General features: G+C 42.1%; 1 protein-coding gene across 2 annotated transcripts in view; it reads right to left on the reverse strand.

Annotated features, from left to right (window-relative positions):
- The window catches only part of camkmt (calmodulin-lysine N-methyltransferase), a 130,426-nt gene that overhangs the window by 114,777 nt on the left and 1,692 nt on the right, over positions 1–13,957 (reverse strand). For both annotated transcript variants that reach the window (XM_004570090.4, XM_004570089.4), the window contains exons 3-4: positions 13,331–13,509; positions 12,709–12,773 (exon numbers count right to left, since the gene is read on the reverse strand). In XM_004570090.4, coding sequence (XP_004570147.3) covers positions 12,709–12,773; positions 13,331–13,509 — 244 coding nt within the window. The remainder of the gene's footprint in view (positions 1–12,708; positions 12,774–13,330; positions 13,510–13,957) is intronic.

Genomic DNA, 13,957 nt, shown 5'->3' on the forward strand with positions numbered 1-13,957 from the left:
CATAGAGGCTGGGGTCTATCACACCAGGCAAGACCCCAGGTGCAGGCTGTGTAAAGATGCCCCAGAGACAATCCAGCACATAACAGCAGGGTGCAAGATGCTAGCAGGCAAGGCATACATGGAACGCCATAACCAAGTGGCCGGCATAGTGTACAGGAACATCTGTGCCGAGTATAACCTGGAAGTCCCGAGGTCAAAATGGGAGATGCCCCCAAGGGTGGTGGAGAATGACCGAGCTAAGATCCTGTGGGACTTCCAGATACAGACGGACAAAATGGTGGTGGCTAACCAACCGGACATAGTGGTGGTAGACAAACAGAAGAAGATGGCCGTAGTGATCGATGTAGCGGTTCCGAATGACAGCAATATCAGGAAGAAGGAACACGAGAAGCTGGAGAAATACCAAGGGCTCAGAGAAGAGCTCGAGAGGATGTGGAGGGTGAAGGTAACGGTGGTCCCCGTGGTAATCGGAGCACTAGGTGCGGTGACTCCCAAGCTAGGCGAGTGGCTCCAGCAGATCCCAGGAACAACATCGGAGATCTCTGTCCAGAAGAGCGCAGTCCTGGGAACAGCTAAGATACTGCGCAGGACCCTCAAGCTCCCAGGCCTCTGGTAGAGGACCCGAGCTTGAAGGATAAACCGCCCGCAGGGGCGTGCTGGGTGTTTTTATATATATATATATATATATATATATATATATATATATATATATATATATATATATATATACATACATATATATACATATATATACATATATATATTAGGGGTGCAACGATACACAAAATTCACGGTTCGGTTCGATACTTTGGTGTCACGGTTCGATATTTTTTCGATACAAAAAAAATGTTCATGCCTTTTTAATTTGTCATTTATTAAAATTATAAATATATATTTTAACTCAAAAGTACAGTTTTTAAATTTAATGTTGCTGAAACAAAAGTAATTAAAAAATAAATATATCTCAGGGCTCTCAAAATTTCAAAATCCCTGGTAGCCCTTGGGCAGGGACTCTTCAGTTTTTGGTAGCCCAAAATAAATGTAAGTAGCCCGAATAAAAAAGAGAGCAATTTTTTGATTGATGTTTTGTTTCCTGTTTTGTTTCCTTTACAATATTATACATTAAAGTATAATATTGTAAAGGAAACAAAACATTAATCAAAAAATTGTTGAAAAACAAATTACAACATTGTATAAAAATTACAATCATCAACTCAAATACTTGGTTCTAATTGAACAGAAATTTCTATGAACTTGTAAGAACTGTGTAGGACATGAATCAGTCTGTGTCAGATCCTGAATTTGAAATTTCCGCTGAAGTCACGGGTAAGAGACAAGTGGAACCAAGATCGAGGCCATTTGCTTTTTGAAGTTTGCAAAGACTGCTAAATTGTGCCAGTGGTAGTTCACTCTTTGCAACATGGTACGCTGTTCTAAACAGATTTTTCAGGTTTATTTTTAGTATGTTATTTGCAATTGGTGTTTGTTCTGGGAAAGATATTGCAGACTGAGCAATAATGCATTTCTTGCATTTCTCATGGGTTCTAATGGGGGCCTTTCTTAAAATGACTGGTCCCAGTAACAAAGGCGCTTGTCGACTCAGAAATCGAGAGAAAACCAACAACACACCCGGCAGAACATTATGTTATTTACACGGGTGCGCATAAGTGGTCCGCATGTGCGCATTCGCTGTCAAAATAAAAGACGCGCACCAGATAAGAAGTTGCAACGCGCGTTTGCGTCCATATAAAAAGCACTGTTTTTGTCCGCTAGAGTGGGATTTTCACGGCACATTCCGCACCACATCTCTGTGCGTTCATCATTTGTTTGAAGCCAGCTCACCTCCTGCAACCACTTTCCCGAGAATACGTGCTTCTTTTGTGGTTCGGACTCCTTCTGACATTTCTTTGGAGGTAGAGGAACACCAAAGTAATTGCTTAAAGGAGCTTCTTCGACATCTTTAAGAGTTTTAAACAAATGTCTGTCCTCCTCCAGAAAATCTTATGTATGCAAACACGCGATGCAACTTCATATCTTGTGCGCGTTTTTTTTTTTTGACAGCGAATGCGCACCTGCGGACCACTTATGTGCAGCCCCGGTTATATAGCTCGTCATATTGCAGCCACAGAAATTCTTTTGTCCATGAAACCATAAAGCTGCACTTTCTTTTTGCCTTATAGTCTGATTTGTCATAACTTTTCCGTTTTGTGGTAAGCTTTTCTTTGGCTGTCACTTCTTCACCCTGACCTGTCTTATTTGGCTCAGCAGAACTAAAATATAAATCCTGCTGCTTTTACACACACACACACACACACGCACGCACACACACACACAACGGTCAGCGATTCTCTGCGCGATCAACCTCTCATATGTTTAAGCTTGCTGCGGGAGATTTCACTTGTCATGTTTGCATAGTAAGCTAACGATTGATAAGACGATGTCAGAGGAATTGGTGCGCAAATTATCATCACTCACCAATCAGTACTGTCGCTCTCTATACACAGTTCACGCGATTGCAAAGTGAAAGCAAAAAACAAGCGCAAATTCAAACGCGATTTCAATATGTCACATATTGACAGTGGCTCACCGATGCCAATGACATAATTACCCAGCTACATTTCCGAAAGAATGCAAAAGCATTGACATATATTTTTCCTTCCTATGATAGCCCGACGGGCAGGGCAGAGATAGATTTTGGTAACCCGACTGGAAAAATCGCTAGCCCCGGGACGTCGGGCTAGCGATTTTGCAAGCCCTGTGTTACAGGCATGGCCCTTTAAGGATGAAGCCTGATGGGAAATGTATTCGGGATGTGTGTAGCGGGACTGCCTGGTGTGTGTGAAGAGAGAGAGCAGAGAAGGGGGAAAAGTAACGGTTAGCTACAGAAGAGACGAAAAGAAAATAAATAAAAGGAATATAATAACTCCCTCGACAGCCAGAGTTGTGTCGGCGATGCTCGCTGTGAGTAAACTGTTTCAGCCCACTGTACGCGGTGTTCGTGCCTTAGAGAAGAAATAAAGTTCGGTGAAGCAGTTTCCTACGCCTCCTTCGATCTTTTTGCTAGCGGAGTTGACCTGTATAGTAAGCTGTTGCCGGTGGCTACGAGTCAGTTACGGAACCTTCAAGTAACTGCCAGAGGTTTCCTTACTACGGTTCGGGGCCGCGGATCTGGCGCGGTAACACCTGTATCTGATTGAGGAATCGCTCATCTTTGGAAAAGAGTTTATTACAGAGAAATGGCTCTTTCCAAAATAAAAGCTATACTATACGCTTCTTCTGGGCTATATTCTCAGCAGCATATTGTAGCGGGTCAGGGCTGTTCGGGGTTCTGTTTGTACAGTTGTTTTGTTTATGTTGCCATAGTGACGGGTGACGCCCTCTCGCTGCGACGGTGTGTCCTTCCGGGGTCAGAGGGCGCCCTGTGTGTTGTTGTTGTTGTTGTTGCTGTGCGGTTGCCGCGCTGAGCAGTTAGCTAGCGGCAGTGTTCTTCTGCAGATGTCAATAAACGGCTGTGCTCCCTGGCTAGCTCACGGGAAGCAAGACCAAACGACACCTTCGTCTCCTCGTTGTCTGAGCTCGCCACATTGGTGTCAGAAGTGGGATGATGGTGGCACCCCATGTTCTGACCCCAGTGACTTTTCCCCCGCCGGTGGTGACCGGCTGGCGGGCCAAAAGAAGGCACCTGGACATTTGCAAAGTGAAAGCAAAAAACAAGGGCAAATTCAAACGCGATTTCAATATGTCACATATTGACAGTGGCTCACCGATGCCAATGACATAATTACCCAGCTACATTTCCGAAAGAATGCAAAAGCATTGACATATATTTTTCCTTCCTACAATAGCCCGACGGGCAGGGCAGAGATAGATTTTGGTAACCCGACTGGAAAAATCGTTAGCCCTGGGACGTCGGGCTAGCGATTTTGCAAGCCCTGTGTTACAGGCATGGCCCTTTAAGGATGAAGCCTGATGGGAAATGTATTCGGGATGTGTGTAGCGGGACTGCCTGGTGTGTGTGTGAAGAGAGAGAGCAGAGAAGGGGGAAAAGTAACGGTTAGCTACAGAAGAGACGAAAAGAAAATAAATAAAAGGAATATAATAACTCCCTCGACAGCCAGAGTTGTGTCGGCGATGCTCGCTGTGAGTAAACTGTTTCAGCCCACTGTACGCGGTGTTCGTGCCTTAGAGAAGAAATAAAGTTCGGTGAAGCAGTTTCCTACGCCTCCTTCGATCTTTTTGCTAGCGGAGTTGACCTGTATAGTAAGCTGTTGCCGGCTACGAGTCAGTTACAGAACCTTCAAGTAACTGCCAGAGGTTTCCTTACTACGGTTCGGGGCCGCGGATCTGGCGCGGTAACACCTGTATCTGATTGAGGAATCGCTCATCTTTGGAAAAGAGAGTTTATTACAGAGAAATGGCTCTTTCCAAAATAAAAGCTATACTATACGCTTCTTCTGGGCTATATTCTCAGCAGCATATTGTAGCGGGTCAGGGCTGTTCGGGGTTCTGTTTGTACAGTTGTTTTGTTTATGTTGCCATAGTGACGGGTGACGCCCTCTCGCTGCGACGGTGTGTCCTTCCGGGGTCAGAGGGCGCCCTGTGTGTTGTTGTTGTTGTTGTTGTTGCTGTGCGGTTGCCGCGCTGAGCAGTTAGCTAGCGGCAGTGTTCTTCTGCAGATGTCAATAAACGGCTGTGCTCCCTGGCTAGCTCACGGGAAGCAAGACCAAACGACACCTTCGTCTCCTCGTTGTCTGAGCTCGCCACATTGGTGTCAGAAGTGGGATGATGGTGGCACCCCATGTTCTGACCCCAGTGACTTTTCCCCCGCCGGTGGTGACCGGCCGGTGCGCCAAAAGAAGGCACCTGGACATTTGCAAAGTGAAAGCAAAAAACAAGGGCAAATTCAAACGCGATTTCAATATGTCACATATTGACAGTGGCTCACCGATGCCAATGACATAATTACCCAGCTACATTTCCGAAAGAATGCAAAAGCATTGACATATATTTTTCCTTCCTACAATAGCCCGACGGGCAGGGCAGAGATAGATTTTGGTAACCCGACTGGAAAAATCGCTAGCCCCGGGACGTCGGGCTAGCGATTTTGCAAGCCCTGTGTTACAGGCATGGCCCTTTAAGGATGAAGCCTGATGGGAAATGTATTCGGGATGTGTGTAGTGGGACTGCCTGGTGTGTGTGAAGAGAGAGAGCGGAGAAGGGGAAAAAGTAACAGTTAGCTACAGAAGAGACAAAAAGAAAATAAATAAAAGGAATATAATAACTCCCTCAACAGCCAGAGTTGTGTCGGCGATGCTCGCTGTGAGTAAACTGTTTCAGCCCACTGTATGCGGTGTTCGTGCCTTAGAGAAGAAATAAAGTTCGGTGAAGCAGTTTCCTACGCCTCCTTCGATCTTTTTGCTAGCGGAGTTGACCTGTATAGTAAGCTGTTGCCGGTGGCTACGAGTCAGTTACGGAACCTTCAAGTAACTGCCAGAGGTTTCCTTACTACGGTTCGGGGCCGCGGATCTGGCGCGGTAACACCTGTATCTGATTGAGGAATCGCTCATCTTTGGAAAAGAGAGTTTATTACAGAGAAATGGCTCTTTCCAAAATAAAAGCTATACTATACGCTTCTTCTGGGCTATATTCTCAGCATCATATTGTAGCGGGTCAGGGCTGTTCGGGGTTCTGTTTGTACACTTATGTTTTGTTTATGTTGCCATAGTGACGGGTGACGCCCTCTCGCTGCGACGGTGTGTCCTTCCGGGGTCAGAGGGCGCCCTGTGTGTTGTTGTTGTTGTTGTTGCTGTGCGGTTGCCGCGCTGAGCAGTTAGCTAGCGGCAGTGTTCTTCTGCAGATGTCAATAAACGGCTGTGCTCCCTGGCTAGCTCACGGGAAGCAAGACCAAACGACACCTCCGTCTCCTCGTTGTCTGAGCTCGCCACATTGGTGTCAGAAGTGGGATGATGGTGGCACCCCATCATCCCATACACACACACATATATATATATATATATATATATATATATATATATATATATATATATATATATATATATATATATATATATATATATATATATATATATATATATGTATAATGTTTTTCCTCTACACCCCCCAATTTTTTTGCACATGTCGAGGAGCGTGTCAGGCTACATTTCACTGTGTGTTATACTTGTATAACTATGCATGTGACAAATAAAGAACCTTGAACCTTGAATCTTATCCCCAAGGGTGTATTTTTTAATGCTATAGGTATATATTTGTCAATTAGTTGAATGAAGCAGCATGGGTATGGATATGCAGCATGGACTAAATTTATCCAACTTTTATATGCCACTGTGCAGTTATGCCTAAGTGGGCATTCACCATTGTGACAATGTAAAAGATCATATATTGCGTACTTGATTAATCAGAAAAATGCCTTTGAAGCTTTTATAGATTTGAATTAATCATTATGCTTGAGCGCAGATTGAAATATTTGAAGGTTAAAACATTCCTTTTTACAGGTAAAAAACAAGTTTTTTTCCATGATTACCACTGTTTGTGTAGAAAGTATAACTACCAGACCACTTCTTTGTCCAGACTTCTCAGATTTTAAATAAAGTGGGAGCAAACGCGACTAAGTGATATATATTCTCTTCTAACACACTCGTTCTTTGTGTGTATGTTTTACATGGTTGAAGAGGCCAGTGTATGTAGAGCTTATGCACGATAGGGAACACAGCCAGGAGGGGCACATAGGGGTTGGGTGACTTAAATGGGGAAAAATCCAATTATTGTATCCGTCCAGAGGCAGGGTGAGCTTTTAGGGAGGGGAGCGATCTGTTATTACTCTTTCTCTTTTCTTTCACTCTTTTTTTCATCCTCTAATTCTAGGGTAAGGGGGTAACCTAAGAAAAGGGGGAGCCAAGTGGAGAGACATGAGGGTTACGGGCTGAGCTTGCTGTTAAAGTATGTCCTTGTAATTAGCTGAGTATTAGCAGTGGTGACAATGCAAGAGCGCTAGGCAGGGAAGCACCCTTTAACGCTCTACTCATTTCCTGAACTTAATCCCCACCGCTTACTGGTAATAGTGCGCAAGTGCACACGCATCTGGACACACACACAAACTCTCAGTCATGCACAAATTCACAAAATCAACTACTGGCTATAAAGGGAAAGAACTCCTTAAGCAAAGCTACACCCAACTGCTCACCTTCAATCACTATTGTGCTCAAAGTCATAATGACGCTGTACTGCAGGGACCTTCAGCACGCATTTGCATGTGTGTCTGTGTGTGTGCGTGCACGTACATAAACATTTCAGCCTGCATCTGTACATTAGCATCAACTTGTGTTTAGATGCAGTGTGGCGACTGTTTACTTCTCGAGTGTCAAGAAGCTTCTAACACCCAACGGTACTTCAGGCGAGTCCCTGTTTCTTATTTCCTCCAGTCAACGGATGGAGGAGACAAGGGTACGGAAGCAAAAATCAATTACTTTCAATTAAATCAACCAGCAACTCTTTCAATGTGCCCCCAAGCCACTCAAGTCATACTTACAATACCTCCAACCCCCACTCCTACACTACAAAGTGACACACGCACAACAAACACATGTGCATACACACTAAGCCACATCCACTTACTGTGCGACTGTCTTTTTGTGTTTAGCGGTTAAATTATAGACTTAGAAACAATTGCTGTGAAGATGGCTAAAAATGCTGGACTTTTTTCCCCCCAATGTGTCATTTTTAAACTGTACAGAACATACAAAAGTAGCATTTAATTGTGCTTTGTGCATTTCATTTGGCTTATTTGAGGCATATTAACCAAACAATTTCTTATCGTCTATCAAAAACAAAGCCACACAAACAAAATGCTTGAAGAGAACAGCAACTCTGAAAATTGTTGTGGATATATATAGTGTGTCTATCTATCTATCCTTCCTTCATAGATAGATAGTGAAACCAGCCTTTTTTGGAGCATGTTAAATGATGGTAGGTTGCTCATGAGAAGTATATATAACACCAAGCTGACTTTATCTTATTTTTCATTATTATTATTATTATTTTGAATCGATTACATTGGACATAACAGGCTATTAGAATATCACACCATCCTTTTTAGAAAATAAGAAACTAAGAAATGTGGATTTTTTTGGAAATCGTAAGATATTCATGGATTTTTTGCTTGGGGTCTGGATTGACTCATATTCAGATCATATGGTTTATTGAATAAAATCTGAAGTGCCCTTTATATCTTATCATCATAATGTACAATGATAAAATAAGCAGAGATTAGAAAAACTGCTGGCAAAGGAGCAATTAAGCAACAGCTTTGAGAAATAAGAGACAATGAAAATAAGGGCATGTACCAATTGTGTTATATTGTAAAGAAGCTCGTGTAGCAGTCTTGCTTCACATTGATTTTTGTTCCATTAGCTTAAATCAAAATCGTAAGAGACACCTGAGCTCAGTCCAGAGCACACCAGTAGAGAACCATTTCTATAGAGAGCATGTTATAAACAGCACAGAGGGGGACCGCAAACCTTGTCATTGACACAACAGTCTGAGAGAGCATACTATGTGTGTGTCTGTGTGTGTATGTCAGCCAGCTCCCAGTCTAGCGCTATTGTCTAACAAGGTCTAATTAGCACTATGGCACAATGAATTAGCATAATTATGCAAACAGGGCTCCGCTAAAGGCCTGGCACAAGGGGAGGCTACGGGGGGCACCTATTACAACACACACGCACATGTGCAGCTTCAAACGTGTGCACACACACAAACACAGTCACTAAGAACACTTAGACACTGGTATAAAACATTAAACACACATACATAAAGGTGACAGTGCCTCTGAATACAGAAAACACACAGATACAAACATACCTGTCCACCACTTCAACAGAGAGTGACAATAACACAAGCCTGCACGTGCACTGTTCAATGGCCTATTTGATAGGCTATTTATGTATCTAGTACGTTCTGTATGCTGATACCCCTCTTATCTTTCCAAATACATCCTCCAGTCATAAACAGCCCCCATACCACCACAAACATCAGAAATCGGCTCTCCACAACCCTCCCTCAAACACTCAAACATTCAGGGTTTATAGTATTTACCAGCAGGGGTGATAGGTGAAGTCTGTGGGAGATAATAGGGATGACTGAGAGGCTGAAAGGCTAGTAGTCATTTAGACAATGACAGCTGTAGTGAAGAAGCTTCTATTAGGCTTCATTAGGACACTAGGCTCTTGATTATATGCACACACAATCTCACTGTCACTGTTTCCAGTGCTTCAGAGGACATTGTATTGACTTACATTCATTTCCTGCTGACATATCTTAACCATAACCACAACCGCTATATGTATAACACTAAACCTTATCTTAACCAAACCCTGACCTTTATCATGTCTTCCACCTAAAATGTATTGATTTATATAATGGAGTCTTGCTTTTTGTCCCCAAACAATTTGTGTAACCCACAAAGTGGCAATACAAACAGATTTGCATCCTGACAGAACGTGTAATGCTATAAGTACTGGCACATACACACAAGAAAAATTAGTGTGTGTGTCCATACAAGCACTTTGGTTTGTCACAGTGACCTTTGCTTGAAACATTAACCCAACAAGTGACCCCACAGCCCAACAAGCCCTCTTACCAAAAGCCCCGCGACGTCAACAAGCTTTATCCAAACCCTCTTAAAGACACACACACATTCACACATCCTGTGCCCCGAGGGGCATGAATTGTGTGCTAAAATCCTGACCCCTTAGCCGGAAACAAGCACTGCTAAAACTCCTAACGACACCCATACAAAGCTTTCTAACAATTACAAGCTAAAGAACCGGGAAAGTCAGGAGTTCAGAGTTCAGATAGTTAAAAGTGATCAAGTCCAGACTGAAATAGTCCCAATCATACAATGAAAAGACATAACAAGCAGCAAATGTTACTGCAGATTCATGACCTCTGGATAACCACCAGATGGGGTGCTTTCTATGTATATATTTTACCAAGTGAACGTCATGTTCCAGTCACCTGTCAAGTGTGTGCCATCTTTAGGATATGTAGGAAGAGCCATTCACAAGTCCTGGTCTGACTGATGTCATTCCACAGAAAACAAACCTGAACCCACTCCGTTCCAAAAAAAAAAAAAAAAGTAGTAGTAGGTCAATGATTTCTGATTTTGTGGAAAAAGATATTAAAGCAGCTATTTAGGTTTGCCATTTTAATTCTCTTACTTTTATTTTATTGTGCTCACTTAGGTAGTTTCTTGAGTCCACTTGCCTTGTTGTAGTGTTAGAAAGGTAGTTATACCAGCATTTTCCACTAATATTAATGCATATATACATTATAGGAGACAGATTAGCCACCTGTCTAGATTGTACCCCACCTCTCACTCTATGACAACAGGGATAGGTTCCAGCACAACCCAAACTTGAAGAAAGGAAACTGTATCATCCCATATATTAAAAATGGTACATTATTTAAAAGTTATCCATAATACAATTGTCATAACCTAAATTCTTCACTGAGAAGCCTTGCAAGGTCCACTGGTCTTAAAATGAAAGTACTGACTTTATCTTCGCCTTAAGAAACAATATATTGTTCAATATACTGTGGGATAAATACAATAGCTGGGACACAGGGTCACGCTGAGAGGGGGGGTAGCAATTTTAAGCTGAGTCCACACATTTTGGAAGCACTGTGCTAATCCGGCCAGGCTTTTTAGCCCGCTATTCAGGAGGACAAGGACCCCTAGGATTTGGGCTTGTCCACACCTCAGGGGTAGGGGATTATCAAGACAGCAGGAAAGGTGGAGAGGGAGTGATGGTGGGTGAAATGAATATGTGTTAATTAGCACAGTAGCAGTAGATTCTCTAAGTATTGTCCCTGCCTGTATATCTTTGTGACGAGCACACATAAGTAAGTATGTGTGTTTGTGTATTTTAGAGAGGTTTCTCACTGACTCCCGCCCTCAAAAATATACCCCAGAGCTTTGACAGGGTCACCTCTGGGCCTTTCAGTGCCTCCTCTCAACCAGTCCTAATTGATCTCACGCATTACTAGCCCCAAACATGGGATGGAGAACAGGAGGGAGATGGCTGCCCTATTGTTTGACGAGTGAGGTCCCCTTGCTGGTGGCTCTCTACTCCTTTCTACACACACACCCACACACACACACCTCCGGCATGCCCACCCACCATCTCCCCCTTTTCCTCTTCTATGCTCTCATCTCCGGCTGTGCTAATCCACTGACCAAGTCAGGAACTCAGTTACCCATCTGGCAAAGCATGACTCCAGCTGGGAAGACAGAGAGGTGGAGGGGTAGAAGGAAGAAAGGGGAGCAATGGTGAGAGGGGAAAATTGAGAAAGAGGAATGTGGATGAGGGGGTATGCTCTAAGTAGTTGGAGATTTCTTGTGTGAAGGAGAAAGCCTTTATACAAGTTACTACTTTATATATACTCTAAAGAAGGAAAAGAATGAAAAACAGAGCGAATGAGGTATCTGCAAACCAGAAAGAGCGGTGAAGTGGAGTGGAACAATCCAAAAACATGATGACCTCTTCTTTTTCACTCTCCAAAGAAAAAAGTATTGATCCTCTTGTCTCCTTGTGGAGAAAAAGGATTACCCATTCTAGCAGGTTGGAATGAGAGTTGCCACTGAGCTCTGTCATTACTAATCTGATTCCAGTGTGCAGTGAAGTAGCCTCTAGCCATGGCATTCACCCCTGACTCCCGTGGAACCATCTGGCTGAGTAGCACTAACCCATGACCTTTCTCTAACCAGTCACATGCCTGGGAAGATGGAGCTTCACAAAAAGCTGTATAAAATGGCTCAAAGTGAACAAGAAGCACATATATTGAACATGATACTTACAAATCCCTTGTTCATATTGCAATAAGACATTTGTTCCTGTCATGTTGCTGCAATATTTTTAATATTGAGGTATAGTTAAAGAGATCTTTTTACTAATATAGACAAAACATTCATGTTATATTTTGGGCAAGTCACGGATTGTGCAAAATGCATTGATAATTGTAAGAAACAACTGCAGTTACAGTAACTGTGCATATAAAGAATTGCCTGAAATCACATTTTGGAGAAAAAAAATCCAAACTGTAGCTGAAATGCCGCTGTGGTTAAAAACACAGTGCTACAATACATCAACAAGAAACTGTACAGAACAGCCTGAATTAAAAAAAAATCAGAAGTAAACCCACTTCTGATAGTCTAACACTTTAAAACAGTTTCAAAGAATGAAGGTCAGAGCGAGTGAAGTGACCACTCCATATCATGGAGCATGTGCAAATCCCTCCTTGACTCATGGTCTTTCCTTTCTCCCAAACCACTCATCAGTGTCGACTGAAGCAATAAGACTGCAACCCACTTTACTTCTAAAGGACATCTGAAGGTAGTTGGGAGGAATGAGCACATGATAAATCACTGTAGAAGCAGCACACGAGAGACACACTCCAATTCAGAGAGAGGGAATCAAACCACCTGCATCAAACCATCAATCAAACACTAACAGAACACAGCATGAGGTTAACCCAAACTTGTAGCGTGGGTGTGCTTGTGTGTCAAGGATAAAAGCCAGGGAGCACTATGGGTAAAATGAACTCCGCTGTGAACACAATCATATGCATGCTCTGATAAACACTCAAACACATTACAAAGACAATGCCTAGTAAGATAAAGCATGTACTTACAGACATTACCGGTGTTGTCAAAACTGTTGAGCACTTCATTAACTCTAAGAGGTCCCATGTTATCCCTTAGAGATACAAAAATATAAATGATTATGCAGCACGCTTGGAACATAAACTATCCTTTTTTATATAGATGATAGATGAAGAAGACTAAAGTGCAAATTTACCATTCTGAGCTTTGTTCAATAGCAAAAGCATCAAAAAGTGAATACTAATTAGGTTTGTCATATATTTACATATCTCTGACACAGCTATTTTGCAGAAAAGCATTGGGCTGTATTTTTGCTACATCTGAAATTATTCCTTTTTTAAATCTGCTTTTAATTTAAAATTGAAACATGTTTTAGATATTTTCTTTCCACCCACATGACCAAAGCTTTGTGGTACTTCATATATACTTCTCTTTGTTTGTTTTTCTTTGTTTGTTCAACTCAACTTTACTAAAGTCTTTACTTTTGATGACACAAGATAAATAACATTGTAAAAAATATTCACAGTAGTTTTTAACTAGTATAATATTGCAGGATTACAAAATGGCCCTTTGTGTTTTGCAGTGTCACTGTGCTTTACAAATGCCAGAATGAAACAAGAGCCTTATGTGGATCCATTCATGTGTGTGTACCTAAGTAAGGCACTGTACTCAGGAAAGTAGACACTTCTGTACTCCACCCACTGGTCATCTGAGGTATCACTGTGGTCTCGTGCCACAAGCCTTTTTCTGCTGAAAAGGTCAAATGTGGCAAACCTGCGAACAGACACTTGTTTGACCTCCGGACTCTCCACCTGCTTCTGACGCAACACCTGTGACAAGAAAATAAGAAAGTGGAAATAAATACAGCCTTCCTCCAGTCCAAAAGACAAGAGGTCTTTTGGGATTAGTATAACATTTAAATATGGTGACAAATGATCTGTTGTTTACAGTAAATCCTTGACAGTATTTATTATGTTTAATACATTTTTTCAGAAAGAAAACACAAAGGATTGAGTTTGGTTTTTGAGTACAGTAGTGAAGTGTTAGCAACTTTGCCTAACAGCAAGAAGATCCTGGGACATTTTTGTGTGGAATTTGCATGTTCACCCTTGTCACTCCATGGGCTCTCTCCACACAATGTGACAAATGTGTTATTGTACACAGTAAATCCATGAAAGTATTCATTATGTTGCATAAATGTTTTAGAAAGAAAAGACAAAAAATCAGGTTAAGTATTATGCTTACTACTATACTACTACATACAACATACTGTATATG

The sequence above is a fragment of the Maylandia zebra genome, linkage group LG13, assembly GCF_041146795.1.
Source record: "Maylandia zebra isolate NMK-2024a linkage group LG13, Mzebra_GT3a, whole genome shotgun sequence".
NCBI classification, from domain to species: domain Eukaryota; kingdom Metazoa; phylum Chordata; class Actinopteri; order Cichliformes; family Cichlidae; genus Maylandia; species Maylandia zebra.